Source organism: Dendrobates tinctorius, unplaced genomic scaffold (genome assembly GCF_039654945.1).
Source record: "Dendrobates tinctorius isolate UK_male_01 unplaced genomic scaffold, ASM3965494v1 ptg000016l, whole genome shotgun sequence".
Taxonomy (NCBI): domain Eukaryota; kingdom Metazoa; phylum Chordata; class Amphibia; order Anura; family Dendrobatidae; genus Dendrobates; species Dendrobates tinctorius.
Genome location: NW_027361684.1, coordinates 46,320,047 through 46,342,280, shown reverse-complemented (window position 1 = coordinate 46,342,280; position 22,234 = coordinate 46,320,047). Strand labels below are relative to the sequence as shown.

Below are 22,234 nucleotides of genomic sequence, written 5' to 3'. Positions count from 1 at the left end.
CGATGTGTACGGAGCGGAGCCGTGCGTGTGTACGAGGTGTACGGAGCGGTGCCGTGCGTGTGTACGAGGTGTACGGAGCGGAGTCGTGCATGTGTACGAGGTGAGCGGAGCCGTGCATGTGTACGAGGTGCACGGAGCGGAGCCGTGCGTGTGTACGAGGTGCACGGAGCGGAGCCGCATGTGTACAAGGTGCACGGAGCGGAGCCGCACGTGTACAAGGTGCAAGGAGCGTAGCCGCACGTGTACGAGGTGTACGGAGCAGAGATGTGTATGGAGCTGAGCAGTGCGTGTGCGAGGTGTAAGGAGCAGAGCCGCACGTGTACGAGGTGTACGGAGCAGAGTCGCACATGTGTGAGGTGTATGGAGCCACGTGTGTGCGAGGTGTACGGAGCGGAACTGCGAATGTACAAGGTGTATGGAGCAAAGCCGCATGTGTACAAGGTTTACGGAGTGGAGCCATTTGTGTACAAGGTTTACAGAGCGTGGCCACGTGTGTACAAGGTGTACGGAGCAGAGCCGCATGTGTACGAGGTTTACGGAGTGGAGCCATGTGTGTACTGAGTGGAGCCGTGTGTGTGCGAGGTGTACAGAGCGGAGCTCTGTGTGTGTAAAAAGTGGAATCGTGTTTATGATGTGTGCAGAGCCATACGTGTACAAGGTGTATGGCGGGGAGCATTCATACCTCCCAGCGGGACAGTCCCGATTTTGAGAGAGATTCTGTCCCACTGCCACGGCTGGGAGCTTACTTTTCCCGCGGACACAGGAGTACACGGCGGACCCCCGCGGAATACTTTAAAATTCGCACGTGACGTTCTACCGGAAGTGATGTGCTAGAAGCTGAACGGAAATTAGGTAATTTCGGGAGGAGATTGTGACGGAACCATGGAGGCACTTCAGGGAATGTTTCAGATCCATCACCGTGTCCTCCTCCAACAGCGCGGACAGCAGGATCGCCTTGGACTTGGGGTTGCCGGCCATGTAAGTGGATCATGATATGTCCTGCATCGGGAGGCTCAGGTGGGCACTACAGTGGGAGCCGGGCTGCTATAGTATCTTTATAGAATCTTTCTCTCTCTGTTTCTTTATCGCTCTAATCTTTCTTTTTTTTCTCTCTGTTGGTTTTTTCTTTCTCTCTCTGTTTCTTTCTTTCTTTCTTTCTCTCTCTCGTCTTTCTTTCCCCTCTGTCTTTCTTTCTCTCTTTGTTCTTTCTTTCTTTCTCTGTTTTTTTTCTCTCTGTTTCTTTCTTTTCCTCAGTGCCCACAGTACCAGTAGAATAAGAGGGGTAGGAAACTAGGTGGCACTGGTCATATTGAGCCTCTCATACTTTTTACTGGTGTATAATCATATGCCCTGTGCACCCCCATAAAGTGGGCCAGCCCCAGACAACAGAGTACAAACAAATCACTATTACTATCAGTCCAAGTGGACAATTATATTCGTAAAGTTAATAATGTCCCTGTGCCAAGCAGTGCGGAGGATCAGAATACACTGAGGAGACAAGAGCAGCGGGGTTTGGGGAGAAGAATTATATGGGGCCCATTATACTGTATGAAGTAATATATGGTGCCCATTATGCTGTATGAAGAATATATGGTGCACATTATACTGTATGAAGTAATATATGGGGCCCAATATACTGTATGAAGTAATATATGGTGCCCATTATACTGTATGAAGTAATATATGGTGCCCATTATACTGTATGAAGTAATATATGCGGCCCATTACACTGTAGGCAGTAATATATGGTGCCCATTATGCGGTATGAAGTAATATATGGTGCCCATTATACTGTACGAAGTAATATATGGTGCCCATTATACTGTATGAAGTACAGTCATGGCCAAAAGTTTTGAGAATGACACAAATATTAATTTTTACAAAGTCTACTGCTTCATTTTTTCTAATGGCAATTTGCATATACTCCAGAATGTTATAAAGAGTGATCAGCTTAACAACAATTACTTGCAAAGTCAATATTTGCCTAGAAAATGAACTTTATCCCCCAAAACACATTTCAACATCATTGCAGCCCTGCCTTAAAAGGACCAGCTAACATCGTTTCAGTGATTGCTCCATTAACACAGGTGTGGGTGTTGATGAGGACAGGGCTGGAGATCAATCTGTCATGATTAAGTAAGAATGACACCACTGGACACTTTAAAAGGAGGCTGGTGCTTGGCATCATTGTTTCTCTTCTGTTAACCATGGTTATCTCTAAAGAAACACGTGTAGTCATCATTGCACTGCACAAAAATGGCCTAACAGGGAAGAGTATCGCAGCTAGAAAGATTGCACCTCAGTCAACAATCTATCGCATCATCAAGAACTTCAAGGAGAGAGGTTCCCTTGTTGCCAAAAAGGCTCCAGGGCACCCAAGAAAGACCAGCAAGCGCCAGGACCGTCTCTTAAAAGTGTTTCAGCTGCGGGATCGGGCTACCAGCAGTGCAGAGCTTGCTCAGGAATGGCAGCAGGCAGGTGTGAGTGCATCTGCACGCACTGTGAGGCGGAGACTCTTGGAGCAAGGCCTGGTCTCAAGGAGGGCAGCAAAGAAACCACTTCTCTCCAGGAAAAACATCATGGACAGACTGATATTCTGCAAGAGGTACAGGGAGTGGACTGCTGAGGCCTGGGGTAAAGTCATTTTCTCTGATGAATCCCCTTTTCGATTGTTTGGGACATCTGGAAAACGGCTTATTCGGAGAAGACCAGGTGAGCGCTCCCACCAGTCTTGTCTCATGCCAACTGTCAAGCATCCTGAAACCATTCATGTGTGGGGTTGCTTCTCAGCCAAGGGAATGGGCTCTCTCTCAGTCTTGCCTAAAAACACAGCCATGAATAAAGAATGGTACCAGAATGTCCTCCAAGAGCAACTTCTCCCAACCGTCCAAGAGCAGCTTGGCGATCAACAATGCCTTTTTCAACATGATGGAGCACCTTGCCATAAAGCAAAGGTGATAACTAAATGGCTCAGGGAACAAAAGATAGAGATTTTGGGACCATGGTCTGGAAACTCCCCAGATCTTAATTCCATTGAGAACTTGTGGTCAATCATCAAGAGACGGGTGGACAAACAAAAACCTTCAAATTTAGACAAAATAAAAGCATTGATTTTGCAAGAATGGACTGCTATCAGTCAGGATTTGATCCAGAAGTTGATTGAGAGCATGCCAGGGAGAATTGCTGAGGTCCTGAAGAAGGGTCAACACTGCAAATATTGACTTGCTGCATTAACTCATTCTAACTGTCAATATAACCTTTTGCTACTCATAATATGATTGCAATTATATTTCTGTATGTGATAAAAACATCTGACAAACACACATAAAAACCAGTAGCCAGCAGATTATGTGAAAATATAATATTTGTGTCATTCTCAAAACTTTTGGCCATGACTGTAATATATGGGGCCCAGTATGCTGTATGAAGTAATATATGGGGCCCATTATACTGTATGGAGCATTATATGGGGCCCATTATACTGTATGAATATATGGGGCCCATTATACTGTGTGGAGCATTATATTGGGCCCATTATACTGTACGAAGTAATATATGGGGTCCATTATACTGTATGGAGCATTATATGGGGCCCATTATACTGTACGAAGTAATATATGGGGCCCATTATACTGTATGGAGCTTTATATGGGGCCCATTATACTGTATGAAGTAATATATGGGGCCAATTATGCTGTATGGAGCATTATATGGGGCCCATTATACTGTACGAAGTAATATATGGGGCCTATTATGCTGTATGGAGCATTATATGGGGCCCATTATACTGTACAAAGTAATATATAGGGCACGTAATACTGTATGGAGCATTATGTGGGGATAGGGGATGACTTTCTGTTTGTTGTGGATCTGACCGCTGGGACCCCCATGATCCTGGGAAACATAGCTTTGAAGAGCACCATGTAAATGGAGCTGTGGTTAGTCATACGCACTGTGATGCCATTCACATGTGGCTCTTCAAATAACTCCTTCAAGAGAGTGATGAGGGGACAACAAAGTATAACAAAAATTCACTGATCGGTTTGAGGAGTGTTATAGTTTGTGGGCTGGTGGGATTTGTGTTGCAGGGCTGCATTTTTGTCCCAGTCTGGCCCTGTGCCAGGCCTACCATTGCCATTAATGACCCTTGTTCTGGATACTTCTGTGTTGTTCTTCTATTTGCGTGTGATGCCGCTGACATCCTTGTGTTTGGACACCTTTCACCTTTTTTCTTCGATTTATCTAAATCAAAATGTCCACTACTGTACTCAGTTTCACAGGATATATATGAGAATTTACTTTGTGGGGGGGGGGGCGTCATTTTGCTGTTCGCCTCAGGCATCAGAAAGGCTAGGTTCACCCCTGCTCATGATCACTCTGGATGAACTGCAGAGATCTACAGCTGAAGTTGGACAGTCTGTTGATAGGACAACAATCAGTCGTACACTGCACAAATCTTGCCTTTATGGAAGAGTGGCAAGAAGAAAGCCATTTCTCAAAGATATCCATAAAAAAGTGCTGTTTAAAGTTTGCAACAAGCCACCTGGGAGACACACCAAACATTTGGAAGAAGGGGCTCTGGTCAGATGAAACCAAAATCAAACTTTTTGGCAACAATGCCAAACGATATGTTTGGCGTAAAGGCAACACAGCTCATCACCCTGAACACACCATCCCCACTGTCAAACATGGTGGTGGCAGCATCATGGTTTGGGGCTCCTTTTCTTCTGCAGGGACAGGGAAGATGGTTAAAATTGATGGGAAGATGGATGGAGCCAAATACAGGACCATTCTTGAAGAAAACCTGTTGGAGTCTGCAAAAGACCTGAGAACTGGGATAGAGATTTGTCTTCCAACAAGACAATGATCCCAAACATAAAGCAAAATCTACTGTACAATGGAATGGTTCACAAATAAACGTATCCAGGTGTTAGAATGGCCAAGTCAAAGTCCAGACCTGAATCCAATCGAGAATCTGTGGAAAGAGCTGAAAACTGCTGTTCACAAACGATCTCCATCAAACCTCACTGAGCTTGAGCTGTTTGCCAAGGAAGAATGGCAAGAATTTCAGCCTCTCGATGTACAAAACTGATAGAGACATACCCCAAGCAACTTGCAGATGTAATCGCAGCAAAAGGTGGCGCAACAAAGTATTAAGTTAAAGGGGCCGAATAATATTGCACGCCCCACTTTTCAGTTTTTGACTTTCCACAAAAATTTAAAATAACCAATAAATTTCGTTCAACTTCACAATTGTGTTCGACTTGTTATTGATTTTTCACCAAAAATGTACATTTGGTATCTTTATGTTTGAAGCATGGTATGTGGGAAAAGGTTGAAAAGTTCCAGGGAGCCGAATACTTTTGCAAGGCACTGTAATATTGGAGACAGTGGTAAGACAATCACTGGTGTTTTGTAATATTGCAGGCTTGATATCAGGAGTAGAGGTGTATATAGTGGGTACGGAAAGTATTCAGACCTCTTTAAATTTTTCACTCTTTGTTTCATTGCAGCCATTTGGTAAATTCAAAAAAGTTCATTTTTTTTTCTCATTAATATACACTCTGCACCCCATCTTGACTGAAAAAAAAACAGAAATGTAGAAATGTTTGCAAATTTATTAAAAAAGAAAAACTGAAATATCACATGGTCATAAGTATTCAGACCCTTTGCTCAGTTTTGAGTAGAAGCACCCTTTTGAGCTAGTACAGCCATGAGTCTTCTTGGATTTGTTTTCTGCCATTCTTCCTTGAAGATCCTCGTCAAGTTCGGTCAGGTTGAATGGTGAACGTTGGAGCCATTTTCAGGTCTCTCCAGAGATGCTCAACTTGGTTTAGGTCAGGGCTCTGGCTGGGCCAATCAAGAAAGGTCACAGAGTTGTTCTGAAGCCACTCCTTTGTTATTTTAGCTGTGTGCTTAGGATCATTGTCTTGTTGGAAGGTGAACCTTCGGCCAAGTCTGAGGTCCAGATCATTGTGGAAGAGGTTTTCATCCAGAATATCTCTGTACTTTGCCGCATTCATGTTTCCTTCAATTGCAACCAGTCGTCCTGTCCCTACATTTGAAAAACACCCCCATAGCATGATGCTGCCACCACAATGTTTCACTGTTGGGAATATATTGGGCAGATGATGAGCAGTGCCTGGTTTTCTCCACATATATCGCTTAGAATTATCACCAAAAAGTTCTATCTTCGTCTCATCGGACGAAAGAATCTTATTTCTCAGAGTCTGGGAGTCTTTCATGTGTTTTTTAGCAAACTTTATGCGGGCTTTCATATGTCTTGCACTGAGGAGAGGCTTCCGTCGGGCCACATTGCCATAAAGGCCCGACTGGTGGAGGGCTGCAGTGATACTTTGTGGAACTTTCTCCCATCACCCTACATTTCTGTTTTTTTTCAGTCAAGATGGGGTGCAGAGTGTACATTAATGAGAAAAAAATGAACTCTTTTGAATTTACCAAATGGCTGCAATGAAACAAAGAGTGAAAAATTTAAAGAGGTCTGAATACTTTCTGTCATTGCGCCCTCTGACCTGAACGTCACAGCCAGAGGACGCTGGAGACAGCATAGCGCAGCGGTGGAACGGGGACAGGTGAATATCACATGGCTCCCCCGTCCTCCGTGCCATACTCACCCCCTCCTGGCGCGGTCTCTGTACTTCCCTGCTTCTCAGATGGTCTCCGGCGCTGGCAGCTCTTCCAGTGTTCAGCGGTCACGTGGTACTGCTCATTAAAGTAATGAATATGCGCTCCATGCCTATGGGAGTGGAGTCGTGTGCATATTCATTACTTTAATGAGCGGTACCACATGACCACTGAACACAGGAAGAGCTGCCAGGTCGGCGCCAGAGACCGTCTGAAAAGCAGGGTAGTGCAGAGACCGCGCCAGGAGGGAGTGAGTATAATTTGACAGCCGCGCTCCCTTTTCCCCACCGACCCCCTGGGACAATGACTCGAGTATAAGCCGAGAGGGGGCACTTTCAGCCTAAAAAAATGGGCTGAAAACCTCGGCTTATACTCGAGTATATACGGTATGTAAGGAAATAAACAGAGTCACATGAGTGTTAGTTGTGAAAAATATGCAATGCTTAATTTCACCCACAAAAGCACTGCCGAGGCACGTGTTTACTGGTTCGGCCACAGATTAATATTATTTATTTATATAGCGCCATTAATTCCATGGTGCTGTACATGAGAAGGGGGGTTACATACAAAGTTATAGATATCGTTAACAGTAAACAAATTTACAATGACAGACTGGTAGAGAGGGGATAGGACCCTGTCCTTGCGGACTTACATTCTATGGGATAGTGGGGAAGAGACAGAAGGTCGGGGGTGCAGCAGCTCTGGTGGTTTTGAGGCCGTGACTCGGGTGATGGTGATTATAGCTGATCGCTGGTGGTTCTAGCAGATAAATTCTGCAGAACAATAAAGTATGACCATAGCTTCCAGGCTTCAAGGTGCGGATCTGAAAAGATCTGCTTGTCATCTCTATAGTTCCTTTCAAGATTTGAGACATGGCAACACCAGCACAGAAGTTGGAACAGTCAGGACATACAAATTACTATTACATTAAAGGACAAAGCTATAAAGCCATTGGGGTGGTGTGTGTAAGGCATCCATCTAAAAAATGCATCATCAAAATGCCAAACATTTGCAGACGTTAAGATTCGTTAAGTATCCTTTGAGTCAGGTTACATTTTAATTATACTAACCTGAAAATAGCTGCAGTGTTGATATGAGGGGACTGCGGGGCCGGAGCAGCCACTGAGGTGGTGCAGATGAGCTGGAGTTGTGCAGCATGGCAGAACAGCTACATGAGAAGTGAACAACAAATGAAATTGGAATCAAATGCCATTAAATGCATTATATAATGCTGCGTCTTTCGCTCTTTAAAAAAGAATTAAGAAACCACTCAAATGTAGAAACTTAAAGATTTTGTACCATATTTACACCTATTCACCTATCCATAGGATAACCCTATCACATATCTTACTAACTGTCCCCCATGAACTGACCACAGGATGACCCTATTATTATTATTATTATTATTATTTATTTATATAGCACCATTAATTCCATGGTGCTGTACATGAGAAGGGGGGTTACATACAAATTTACAATGACAGACTCACCTATGCACCCAATGGTGTCATCACCTATCCATAGGATTGTCCTATCTACCCAACTGCCCTATCGCTTATTCACTCAAAACTGTCCCATCACCTATCTAAAGTACAACCTTATCACCTATCCACCAAAATGTCTCATCTACAGGGTGGGCCATTTATATGGATACATCTAAATAAAATGGGAATGGTTGGTGATATCAACTTCCTGTTTGTGGCACATTAGTATATAGGAGGTGGAAAACTTTTCAAGATGGGTGGTGACCATGGCGGCCATTTTGAAGTCGGCCATTTTGGATCCAACTTTATTTTTTTCAATGGGAAGAGGGTCATGTGACACATCAAACTTATTGAGAATTTCACAAGAAAACCATTGGTGTGCTGGGTTTTAACGTAACTTTATTCTTTCATTAGTTATTTACAAGTTTCTCTTTGTTTACAGCCATTGACATGTCGCAGAGGTTAGCACGTGAGGAGCGGATAGAAATTGTGTTGATGTCTGGTGAACGCAGTACCCGGGTCATTGCAGCAGATTTCAATGCAAGACACCCTATGCAAGAAAACAGTCACCATTCCCATTTTATTTAGGTGTATCCATATAAATAGCCCACCCAAAAAAGTTTGCCTCATCACTGAACATAATGTTCTGCGTAAACTGAGGGTCCTGTTCCAATTTTTGTTTTGCCCATTCTGCAAATTCAGCGCGCCGATCTGGGTCACCAACCATTCCCATTTTATTTAGGTGTATCCATATAAATGGCCCACCCTGTACAGTGCAACCCTATCACCTATCAACCCAACTGTCCCATCACCTATCTACAGTACAACTATATCACCTATTCACTCAACTGTTCCATTACCTATCTACAGAACACCCCTCTCACCTATCCACCCAACTGTTTTATCATATCACCTATTCATAGGATGGCCCTATCACCTATCCACCAACTGCCCTATCGCTTATTCACACATCTATCCCATCACCTATTTAAAGTACAACCTTATCACCTATCCACCCAACTGTCCCATCTCCTATCTACAGTGCAACCACATCACCTATCCACCCAACTGTCCCATCACCTATCTACAGGACACGTGTTTTACCTATTCACAACCACTGTCCCATCACCTATGTACAGGAGAACTATATCACCTATCCACCCAACTGTCCCATCACATATATACAGAACACCCCTATCAACTATCCACTCAGCTGTCCCATCACCTATGTTCTGGAGACCCCTATCAGACAACTTAAAGGGGTTTTCTGATATTTTGAGGAATTTGACTAACAAGTCCAATTTCTGACGCTTGATAATGCTCTGCTGGTCATTATTTACATCCCTGTAGTAATGACATTGTGTAAATCCAGGTGACCACTGCAGCCAATTATTGGCCTTAGTAACGTTGTGCTATGCATTCTAGTATCACCAGTAAAGCCAGTGATCGCCTGCAGAGGTCATGTGCATGAACATGAAATGATCACTACAGGGAATTAAACAAATACCAGCTGGGAGCACACGCGCGCTGATACTAAAACTATGGGACATTGCAAAGGTGAGTATTAATAATTTTCCTTTTTTTAACATTTTCTGGTCTTAGACTTTTTTTCAATATCAGACAAGCCTTTTAAATTAGGAAAGTACAGAGGTGAAAATTAGCAAAAACAAGAACCTGGGAAATGTCAGTTTGTCTACATTGCTACTAATGATAATTGCAGTATTACTAATGTCACCTGGCTGTATTGAAGGGCGTTCCATCCATAGCAGACGGCTATACAGCCGTTATGCGGCCTGTGAGCTGAGTGAGGGCCAGTATTGAGTACAAAGCCCCCTACATCTCCCATCGCCTTTTGTCATAATTTCAATGGTATCAGCAAACATACGATGCAGATGCCATTAAATAGAGTGGTGCAGTCGGGAACTGTTTGCTCCCTGCTGCACCATTCAGCATCTGAGTGACTCCACAATTAAGTCATTAGATTGTGTCTCCTGAGCAGATGGAGCCTCGGTCTACAGAGTGTACCCACTGGAGCAGACATTTGCCTTGTGGAGCAGACAGTGCCTTGTGGGGCATCATAATATGTATGGGGGCTGCAGGGCTATCAAATTTTGTGTGGTTCCTCATACTGTTTTGGTAGCCCTTATATTGAGTAGAGGGCTATGGGGACCATCATCCAGTGTGTGGGGTTCCTCAACACTGTGGATAGCTGTATGGTAGATGATATGTGTGGTTTTTTTTTCAAACTCTTTTTATTGAAAAATTCCACAACATAGTATAACAAACGTATGATATTGCAGTGTAAGGTCAAAATAATCTAAGTTATCATTCACAGTGATATAACTATTACATACAACATTCAATAAGATAACAAACAAATAAAACATAGTATTCTACACGATACACGTTGGCAATCATTGCACATTCTAACTAACAAGTTCGGTTTAGGAGATATGCTCGTAGCAGGTCAGATTATAATTGACACATATTACCGTATATACTCGAGTATAAGTCGATCCGAGTATAAGTCGACCCCCCTAATTTTGCCACAAAAAACTGGGAGAACTTATTGACTCGAGTATAAGTCTAGGGTGGGAAATGCTCCATAGATTATTCCCCCATATGGTGTCCTCAGAAGAAGCTCCATAGATTATTCCCCCATATGCTGCCCCCATAAGAAGCTCCATAGATTGTTCCCCCATATGCTGCCCCCACAAGAAGCTCCATAGATTGTTCCCCCATATGCTGCCCCCACAAGAAGCTCCATAGATTGTTCCCCCATATGCTGCCCCCACAAGAAGCTCCATAGATTGTTCCCCCATATGCTGCCCCCACAAGAAGCTCCATAGATTGTTCCCCCATATGCTGCCCCCACAAGAAGCTCCATAGATTGTTCCCCCATATGCTGCCCCCACAAGAAGCTCCATAGATTGTTCCCCCATATGCTGCCCCCATGCTGCTGCTGCATGTAAAAATAAAAAAAATGACATACTCACCTCTCCGTCGCTGGGTGTCAGATTCTCACCTGTCCTGCGTCCATGGCTGCTCACCGCTATCTGCCACGTCATCAGTCAGTGACGTTCAGACTGCAGGGGGCGCGGCGCGCACTAACCACGTCACCGCACCCTCTGCTGTCTGAAGTCACTGACCGATGACAGACAGCAGCAAGCAGCCATGGACGCAGGACAGGTGAGTATCGCTATACTTACCCGTCCTGACGCTGTGTCTTGAGCCCCCAGCTTCTCTGCGCTCTATCTTCCTGCCTTCAGCGGTCATGTGGTACCGCTCATTAAAACTCATGAATATGCGCATATTCATGAGTTTTAATGAGCAGCACCACGTGACCGCTGAAGGCAGGAAGAGAGAGCACGGGGAGAAGCTGGGGGCTCAAGACACAGCGTCAGGACGGGTAAGTATGACCTGACACATCCGCCCCCTCCGACCCCCTTTGTATATGACTCGAATATAAGACGAGAGGGGGACTTTGAGCCCAATTTTTTGGGCTGAAAATCTCGACTTACAGTATATTCGAGTATATACGGTAAATCTACAGAAATCATAGCTTCCATGGTCCGGAAGTGACATACATCAGGGATTATATCGCGAGATGGAGGAAACCATAGCACTAGGAGCTAAATGCGTCAAGGGCGAATTACACCACTTTTCCCAAATCTTATGTAACTTCTGGGGACATCCTCTGTTCCTATATAATATGTTCTCATAGGGAATTCAATTATGTCATTCACTAATTTCTTCCATTGATTGATCGAAGGGGACCTCCCTCCCATCCACCTCAACACCACTGCTTTCCTAGCCATAAATAGATCCTCTCGAAGAAATATCTATAATAATAAATGCCCTAAGCAACTTCCGGTTGTAACAACTTCCGTCCAGTTGTAACCGGTGACGTCACCGCACACCTCTTTCCATGTTAACACTCAACACACACACTCCACTCACCTTTTACCATCTCCACTCACGTCCACTCACTCTTTCACTCCACATACGACCCTTTCTCTCACTCCGTCTCTCATTCTCACGCCGTCATCGCCGCTGATCCACGATCCCCGACATCTTCTTCCGCCGGCGCCATCCTGGATCCAGACGTCCTCCACGCCGGCGACATGTTCTTGCGGCGACGCCATTTTGGATCGGCGAAATCCCGCGATAGTCAAGATGGCGTCGCCGCAAGAACATGTCGCCGGCGAGGACGACGTCGGGATGCAAAATGGCGTCGGCGAAAACTTGCAAGATTTCACCGACGCCATTTTGGATCCCGACGTCGTCCACGCCGGCGACATGTTCTTCCGGCGACGCCATCTTGACTATCGCGGGATTTCACGATACTCAAGATGGCGTCGCCGCAAGAACATGTCGCCGGCGTGGACAACGTCTGGATCCAGGATGGCGCCGGCGGAAGAAGATGTCGGGGATCGTGGAGCAGCGGCGATGACGGCGTGAGTATGAGAGAAGGAGTGAGAGAAGGGGTCGTATGTGGAGTGAAAGAGTTTGTGGAGATGGTGAAAGGTGAGAGGAGTGTGTGTTGAGGAGTGTGTGTGTTGAGGGTTAACATGGCAAGAGGTGTGATGCTATCGCATCCTCCCGATGCGATAGCATCGGGCCATAATCTAGTTCTATCATAATGAATCCACATCTCTTCATCCACGACACCCAGGATGCACAACTCAGGAGTACATTCAATCGGTATTCCCATTATCCGCTCTAATGTAGTCATGACATCACTCCAATATCTTCGTATTCTGCCACAGCTCCAGACAAGGTGCCAAAAATCAGCTCCCAGTTCCCCGCACCTATGACATTTATCCGTTGCCCTTCTACCAAATTTATGAAGTCTGCTTGGGGTCAAATAAGACTGGTGAAGAATACATAGTTGGATTAGGCTGGGCTCACATTACGTTATAGCAGTCCGTTAGACGGACTGCGTTACACTGCGGTATAACGAAGTGTAATGCAGTCTGTTAACGCTGCCATTCAGGCCCATTGTCGGGCGCATCGCGACGCATGCAGTAAAGCGGCGCGCGTTCGTGATGTGCCGTCATTCAGTGACGGAGCCTCGGACGCGGCCTCCAGCGTCTGAGGCTCCGTCACCGCTAGCGCAGATGGAGCATCTGCTAGCGGTATAGCATAACGCATATTGCGTTATGCTATAGCGTTAGCGCAGCCTGTTAACGCAGCCCGTCAATGCTATGCGTTGAACGGGCTGTGTTAATGCAGTGTGAACCTGGCCTTAGCTTATTATTTGCAGCTGGTGACACCGTCACATGTGCCTATAGGGCATCACTCCACTGTTCACTAGTGATAGAAGGGATTAAATTCCGCCATTTACTTTCTATAGCGAGTTGACTGGATGCAATTTTAGAATTTAATAGAGAGGTATAAAAGGAGGATTTCACACCTGTGGGTCCTTGAGTTGATAATATTCCTATCAATGGGTATTTAGATATTCTCATTCTAGGATACGGGAACTGGTACATTATGGCGTGTCTCAGCTGCAGATATCTATAGAATTCTCTGCAGATATCTATAGAATTCTCGATATGTGTGGGTTTCCTCATACGGTGTGGGGGTCTGTGAGGGCACTCATACTTTGTGAGGAGCTATGGGTGACATTTTACATTGTGGGTGGCCCCTCATATGTCCTGTGGGATCTGTTGGGGATATCATATTGTGTATGTGGGAGCCCTTATACTGTGTGTAGAGGTCCTCATACTTCTTATAGGGGGTCGCTCACTTCCAATGGGGATTATTACAATGTGTAAATGCGGCTGTGGAGCCATCATGCTAGATATATAGTGGAGCTGTGGGGGCTATCATACTGTGTTGGGGGGACACTTTAGCGGTATCATGCTGTGAGAGGTGTGCTATCTTGGGGTTACTGTGGCACCATCATAGTATGTAGGGGCATTGTGGCAGCATCATACTTTGGTGGAGGCACTGTGGTGTCATCATACTGTGTGTGGGGTGAATTCACAGTGGGAGTATCATAAAGTAAAGCCCACTTCACACCTAGCGAGATCGCTAGTGATATCGCTAAAGCGTCACCGATTTTGTGAAACAACAGCGATATCGGTAGCGATCTCGCTACATGTGACACGTACCTCCGACCCGGCTCCCCGCTGGATATCACTGATCGCGCGAGAACGGGATGGTCCATTTCTCATCGCCGGCTTCTTGCTGGCGCAGACGAGTGACTCCATGGACGCAGGCGGAAGACTTCACCCTCGCTGCGTGTGACAGGTAAGTGATGACCGCTGCTGCATCGCTGGTGAGATCTGCCTGTTTGGCAGCTCACTAGCGACCATTTAGCGATGCACCAGCGATCCTGACCGGGTCGTATCGTTGTTGCGTTTGCTGGTGCATCGCTAAATGTAACGGAACCTTAAGGGGGCCATTTTTGTGGGTATTACATTCTATAAGGGCCAAGGTGTGATGATAAGAAATTTCAGTATCAGCATAATTACTGTGCACTTGCTGCAATATACAGTATATGCTGATTTTAAAAGTTGTGAGATATGACCCCGTCTACCCCACTGAATATTGGTTTCAGGGGTGTGGAGAGAGGACCCAATTAGGACTTTTGCGATGGGGTCCTACTAATACCAGAGGCCTACAAAGCAGACTACAGCAGCCATCCTTGTCTAATAACGGAGCAGAACTCACCTGTTGGGTAAAACGCCTGTGGGTACTGTGCAGTATGTGGCATATAGCTACTATATCTTTGCACTGGTCCCGGCATGGCAGAATGACCACGTTGCACATTTACCGACCTGGCCGTAGACTGCATTGGGTAAGTGATGTCCGTTGGAAAGCGCTGCAGGACAGGATAAAACATTCCGTTTTCTGCAAATGATGAATGAGAGGCAAACTGTCCATGGTGAAGGCCGAATGAATATGACCATGGGATAAAAGTCCAACCGAGCTCCTTTCCAGGAAAAGCGATTTGGTTACGGGATGGCGGAATGACATATGGATATGGAGAAATGTTTTCACGTCTGCAAGTTCTGTGAGTCTGATCAACAGTCGCCAGCCCTACAGATTGGAAAAAAACAATTTCACACAATGTACAGAAACTGATTCATTCACTGGAATAGAAATGTACATCTCTAAAAAGTGCCATGTCAGACTTAAAGTAAGACTTAAAGAGTAGCTAAAGTTTGATTTAAAAAAAAAAAATAATAATAATATTTGCTTCTTTTTTTAATTATTTATTTATTTTTTAATAATTTTATTAAAACTTTGCAAATCAATGTATTAGAGAATTTGTTTTCACCCCTATAAAAAAAAGAATAATTCCTTAGTAGTTTCCACACCGTGCTATTTGTGTGCCTTTAGCTGCATTGATATCAGAAAATACTCATTTGGAGTACAGATGATGGCAGTGAAAGGCTCAGCACCAGTGTGTCACTAACTGTGGATAAGCTGCTGCAGGAGAGTGATCTGATAAGTACATTACTCCAGTAATCCAAAGAGGAGACAGGTGCTAACCCTGTCACTGCCATCAACTGTACTCCAAAGGAGTAGGTTTTGGCATCAATGCAGCTAAAGACTGGTAAATAGACTGTGGAAAAGCAAGGGTTTGGAAGCAACCTACATGCAATTATTTTTACAGGAATAAAGACATAAAAAGAACAATGTACCGCGCTGATGTCACTGAGGCTGCGGAGACACACAGCCTGACCTGCTATGAACTCGGCAGCGTGGGAAAATAATCTGAAACTTAACCACGCTGCAGAGTTCACCTCCGGTCAGGCGGGGAGGCTGCACAGGCAGCTTCTCATTCATTTCACAGTGGTTTACAGCCGGGCGGTAGCATTAGCACCACTCCTGGTTGTAACCTATTTTACCCCCAGATTTGGATTTACGCCATGGGACTGACTGTACGCCGGACTAGCATGGTATATTGTTTTTTTTTTACAGGAGATCGATGGCTTCGTTTGGATAAGGAGAAGAATAAAGATATCAAAACTGTGTTGTCTGTCATTTCATTAAAATACTTTATTCTGCGTGTGTGTTTATTTAACCCTTTACAAAATTCAGGATTAGTAATGGATAGGTGTCTTATTGACGCCTCTCCATTACTAACCAGACTTAATGTCACCTTACAATACAAAGGTGACATTAACCCCTTATTACCCCATATGCCACCACTACACGGCAGTGGGAAGAGAAAGGCTAAGTGCTGGAATTGGTACATCTTACGCCTTTTCTGGGGTGGCTGGGGCCAGATGTTTTTAGCCAGGGGGGAACCACTAACCATGGTCCTTCTCTAGGCTATTAAGATCTGCCTTCAGTCACTGGCTTTCCCTCTGTGGCACAGAAAATTGCACGGGAGCCCACGGCAATTTTTTCTGTGAATAAATTCTTTTAGTTAACACCTAGAGCTCCCAAATTTAACACACATATACTACTAACATTAGTAGTCACAGACATATATAAAGATTACTGTTCTGCAATGGTTTACTGTATGTAAACCATGTCTCCTATCCTGTCGGGTTCTGCAATGATTCTACAGAAGCCGACAAATGAATTATCAGTTATTCTGCTATCTCTCTATGAAATATAAAGATATATGTATATATGTGTGTGTCACTGATATACATATAAATATATATATATATATAATATACTGTATATACAGTGCCTTGCGAAAGTATTCGGCCCCCTGGTACTTTTCAACCTTTTCCCACATATCATGCTTCAAACATAAAGATACCAGATGGCTGCAATGAAACAAAGATGGAAAAATTTAAAGAGGTCTGAATACTTTCCGTACCCACTAGATACACCTCTACTCCTGATATCAAGCCTGCAATATTACAAAACACCAGTGATTGTATTACCACTGTCTCCAATATTACAGTGCTTTGCGAAAGTATTCGGCTCCCTGGAACTTTTCAACCTTTTCCCTCATATCATCCTTCAAACATAAAGATACCAAATGTAAATTTTTGGTGAAGAATCAACAACAAGTGGAAAACAATTGTGAAGTTGAACGAAATGTATTGGTTATTTAAAATTTTTGTGGAAGTTCAAAAACTGAAAAGTGGGAAGTGGGGTGTGCAATATTCTTCGGCCCCTTTACTTTCAGTGCAGCAAACTCACTCCAGAAGTTCATTGTGGATCTCTGAATGATCCAATGTTGTCCTAAATGACTAATGATGATAAATACTGTAAATCCACTTATGTGTAATTAAGTCTCCATATAAATGCACCTGCTCTGTGATAGTCTCAGGGTTCTGTTTGACGCACAGAGAGCATCATGAAGACCAAGGAACACAACAGGCAGGTCCGTGATACTGTTGTGGAGAAGTTTAAAGCCGGATTTGGATAAAAAATGATTTCCAAAACTTTAAACATCCCAAGGAGCACTGTGCAAGCGATCATATTGAAATGGAAGGAGTATCATACCACTGCAAATCTACTAAGACCCGGCCGTCCCTCTAAACTTTCATCTCAAACAAGGAAAAGATTGATCAGAGATGCAGCCAAGAGGCTCATGATCAGGGCCGCACCTATAATGAGGCGATTTGCACCAGCTTCTCAAGCGGCAGGCAGCAGGGGGCGGCATTATGCGCTCCTCTACCCGACACCTTTTTTTTTCTATTTATCTAAATCAAAATATCCACTACTGTACTCAGTTTTACAGGATAGATATGAGAATTTACTTTGTGTGTGTGGGGGGGGCATCATTTTGATGTTCGCCTAAGGCATCAGAGAGGCTAGGTTCACCCCTGCTCATGATCGCTCTGTATGAACTGCAGAGATCTACAGCTCAGGTGGGGCAGTCAGTCCATAGGACAACAATCAGTCCTACACTGCATAAATCTGGCCTTTATGGAAGAGTGGCAAGAAGAAAGCCATTTTTCAAAGATATCCATAAAAAGTGTCATTTAAAGTTTGCAACAAGCCACCTGGGAGACACACCAAACATGTGGAAGAAGGTGCTCTGGTCAGGTGAAGCAAAAATCGAACTTTTTGGCAACAATGCCAAACGATATGTTTGGCGTAAAGGCAACACAGCTCATCGCCCTGAACACACCATCCCCAAATACAGGACCATTCTTGAAGAAAACCTGTTGGAGTCTGCAAAAGACCTGAGACTGAGATGGAGATTTGTCTTCCAGCAAGACAATGATCCCAAACATAAAGCCAAATCTACAATGGAATGGTTCACAAATAAACGTATCTGGGTGTTAGAATGGCCAAGTCAAAGTCCTGACCTGAATCCAATCGACAATCTGTGGAAAGAGCTGAAAACTGCTGTTCACAAACGATCTCCATCAAACCTCACTGAGCTCGAGCTGTTTCCCAAGGAAGAATGGGCAAGAATTTCAGTCTCTCGATGTACAAAACTGATAGAGACATACCCCAAGCGACGTGCAGCTGTAATCGCAGCAAAAGGTGGCGCAACAAAGTATTAAGTTAAAGGGGCTGAATAATATTGCACGCCCCACTTTTCAGTTTTTGAATTTCCACAAAAATTTAAAATAACCAATAAATTTCGTTCAACTTCACAATTGTGTTCCACTTGTTGTTGATTCTTCACTAAAAATTTACATTTGGTATCTTTACTTTTGAAGCATGATATGTGGGAAATGGTTGAAAAGTTCCAGGGGGCCAAATACTTTTGCAAGGCACTGTATATATATATATATATATATGGAAAAAAAATAGGCAGCACTCAAATTAAATGTGAAAAAAGTGGATACTTTACTGATCCCCAGATGGCAACGTTTCAACGGTGACCCATCTTTGTCAAGCCTTTTTTCTTGATTTATTTATATATATATATATATATATATATATATATACACCTAAACTATGTGTACCATATTTTTCGGACTATAAGACGCATGGGACCATAAGACGCACCCTAAATTTTCAGAAGGAAAATAGGGAAAAAAATGAATGTCTCAAATGGGGGTCTGTCTTACAGTCCAAATTCAGCTTACCCGGGGGGGATCAGCAGCGCTGGTGGAGCGGGGTCCGGCGATATGACTCCCAACCCAGGCTGGTGCGGCAGCTGCGGTGGCCTCCGGGAAATCCCATCCCAGGTTGGCTCAGTGGTGGTGCTCGGGGCTCCACCAGCATCTTGTGAAAGCCCGGAGGCCCCGCATATCCGTTGCTGCGATGCGGTGGCCTCCGGGAAATCCCATCCCAGGCTGGTGCGGCGAGGGTTCTCTGTGGTGCCAGGGGGCTCCACCGGCATCTTGTGAAAGCGCGGAGGCCCCGCATGTCCATTGCTGTGATGCGGTAGCCTCCGGGAAAATGGTCGCCGGGTGCGGTGAATTCTCAGATTGAGATCTTGGCAACGAGATCTCATCCCGAGATCTTGGCAACGAGTTCTCATCCTGAGATCTCGGGAGACGAGATCTCGTTGTCAAGATCTCAATCTGAACATTTTCCCAGAGGCCACCCAAATTGCAGCAATCGATGTGTGGGGCCTCCAGGCTTTCACAAAATGCCGGTGGAGCCCCCCACTGCACTACCGCCGAACCTGCTGCCCCAACCTGGGAAGAAAGTGTGAACATCGCCCGGCAGCGTCGGACTGCCGCAGAATCGCCCGCCACAGTATTTGTAAGTATATTCTGACTATAAGACGCACCCCCATTTTCCCAAAAAACTCTTGGGGAAAAAAGTGCGTCTTATAGTCCGAAAAATACAGTATTTGTATTCTATTCTACTGTGATTTTACTGTACACCGCACTGAATTGCAGTCTTTTCTAAGGACACCGGTGCGTATTTCTCGCAAGTCACACTGGTAGTCCGTGTGTAATCCGTTTTTTTCTCACACCCATAGACTTGCATTGGCGAGTCTCGGCCGAGATACGGTGCACATCGCAGAATGTTGCGATTTCTCTCGCACGTATAATATGGCCAAGACAAAAATGGTTGATGGAAGCTGCTCCATAGATTAACATTGGTCCGACTGTTATGCGATTTTTTATAGCATAGCACTTGTCCGTATTCCTCTCTAGTGTGACGCCGGCCTTACTGTAGAATGGATCCAACAACAATTTGTTAGTAAAACAGTTGTGGAGACACAACTTTTTTGTCCAGCTAAAAAAAATTATTTCAACTGGATCCATTTTTTAACACCAAAGTCTATGGAAAACGGATCAGAAAAATATCCATCTGTTTTGTTACATTTAAAACTGATCCAGTAACCAAAAAATGGATCCTTTTGTGAACATAGCCTTAGAATAGAACTGCAGATTGCAGCTCCATTCATTCCCTATGGGACTGCCGTACCACTGTAATCGTCTTTCTCTGGCAGACCCATAGGAAATGAATGGAACGCCAGTCAAGCATGTGCGCCACAGCACTAATAGGGATAAAAGTGCCCCATTCTGGTCATTTTGGGCGGTCACAGGAGTTGGACCCTTATCAACCTAGAACTTATGGACGGGTGATAATTTATTCTCACCAAAATACCCCACTAAAGGATTTAGGAAGGGTGACTCGTTTTACTACAAGCCAGGAAGACTTGTTTTACCATTGCATATCAAGATTGTACACTTTGGTCAAGTACAACCCATTCTTACCTTGGGAATCTCCTGTACTCTCCTCTGTCAACGACCCGGTAAGTGATTTCTGGAAGCGATTTGGTGCCCGAGAATTTATTTCCAGGCCCGCAGCCAGCTTGGCTTTGTTAGTGCTCGTTAGTCTCTTCATATTGACCAGCAGATCTGGTCGCCCTTTTTGAAAATGTTCATTGTGGAAATGATGAATGCTACCATCAATGAGTCCCAAAACCAAACAAGGAGAATGAAGATCGGCATTGCTGCCTGATCCCATCGCTAATTTCCTGAAGCCATAGAGATTGAGCTGACGGATAAAGCTAGTGAAGTTAGTGGTCTTAAACAATTCAGGGGTCTCATTAGTTACCTCTGTAGGGCATAGTAGTTCAATCTCAAATATCTGTTGGTCAATGATAACACCATGCCCGGTGGAGTCCCAGCGGATGGACTGGTAGCGGGGGCTATTCACAAGACGCCACAGCTTGGCAGGGAAGTTGTTGGGATTGATCAGAGTTGACGAATAAGTCTCTTCTGGGTCCATTGATGGAAACTAATGTGAACTATAATGAGAGTTTAACGCGACGGCTCTCACTTGTTGGTCCTCACCTGTATGACCTCAATGTGTATGACCTCACTTCTGTATATAAGCTTATCTGTATGACCTGACGTGAAAGACCTCACAGGTATAACCTATTGTGTATGACCTCAAGTGTATGGACTCTCGTATATGACCACACGTGTATAACCCCTCGAGTTAACGCTATTCTAACATGTGATAACTACACATGTAACATGTAATCTCTATATCTGGACTCGTGTGTATACTGTATGGGTAGAGCCTCTGAAATAAAATCTTATACGTGACCTATCTGACCTCACAGGAAACTATGATGTCACATGAGTATTATATTTAATGGAGAGCATATGACCTCAAGTGTGAACTGCACATGTGCAAAACTAAGACCTATGTGTGATCTATATGGTAAAAAGTATTAGATCACATAGAATCCACAAGATCTCACATCTGGATTATACAATTGCACCCTTAATTGTATGATCTGGGCAGCGGTTAGCACGATGTCACCGATCTGGGCAGCGGTCAGTACGATGTCACCGATCGGGGCAGCGGTCAGTACGATGTCACCGATCTGGGCAGCGGTCAGTACGATGTCACCGATCTGGGCAGCGGTCAGTACGATGTCACCGATCTGGGCAGCGGTCAGTACGATGTCACCGATCTGGGCAGCGGTCAGTACGATGTCACCGATCTGGGCAGCGGTCAGTACGATGGCACTGATCTGGGCAGCGGTCAGTACGATGTCACCGATCTGGGCAGCGGTCAGTACGATGGCACCGATCTGGGCAGTGGTCAGTAAGATTTCACCGATCTGGGCAGCGGTCAGTACGATGTCACCGATCTGGGCAGCGGTCAGTACGATGGCACCGATCTGGGCAGTGGTCAGTAAGATTTCACCGATCTGGGCAGCGGTCAGTACGATGTCACCGATCTGGGCAGTGGTCAGTAAGATTTCACCGATCTGGGCAGCGGTCAGTACGATGTCA

At 44.7% G+C, this 22,234-nt stretch overlaps 1 protein-coding gene across 1 annotated transcript in view; it reads right to left on the bottom strand.

Annotated features, from left to right (window-relative positions):
- Window positions 1–21,440, bottom strand: part of HSF5 (heat shock transcription factor 5) — a 32,164-nt gene extending 10,724 nt beyond the window's left edge. The window contains exons 1-3 of the mRNA XM_073566067.1: window positions 20,696–21,440; window positions 14,811–15,179; window positions 7,716–7,813 (exon numbers count right to left, since the gene is read on the bottom strand). Coding sequence (XP_073422168.1) covers window positions 7,716–7,813; window positions 14,811–15,179; window positions 20,696–21,212 — 984 coding nt within the window. The 5' untranslated portion in view covers window positions 21,213–21,440. The remainder of the gene's footprint in view (window positions 1–7,715; window positions 7,814–14,810; window positions 15,180–20,695) is intronic.
- Between the last annotated feature and the right edge of the window lie 794 nt (window positions 21,441–22,234).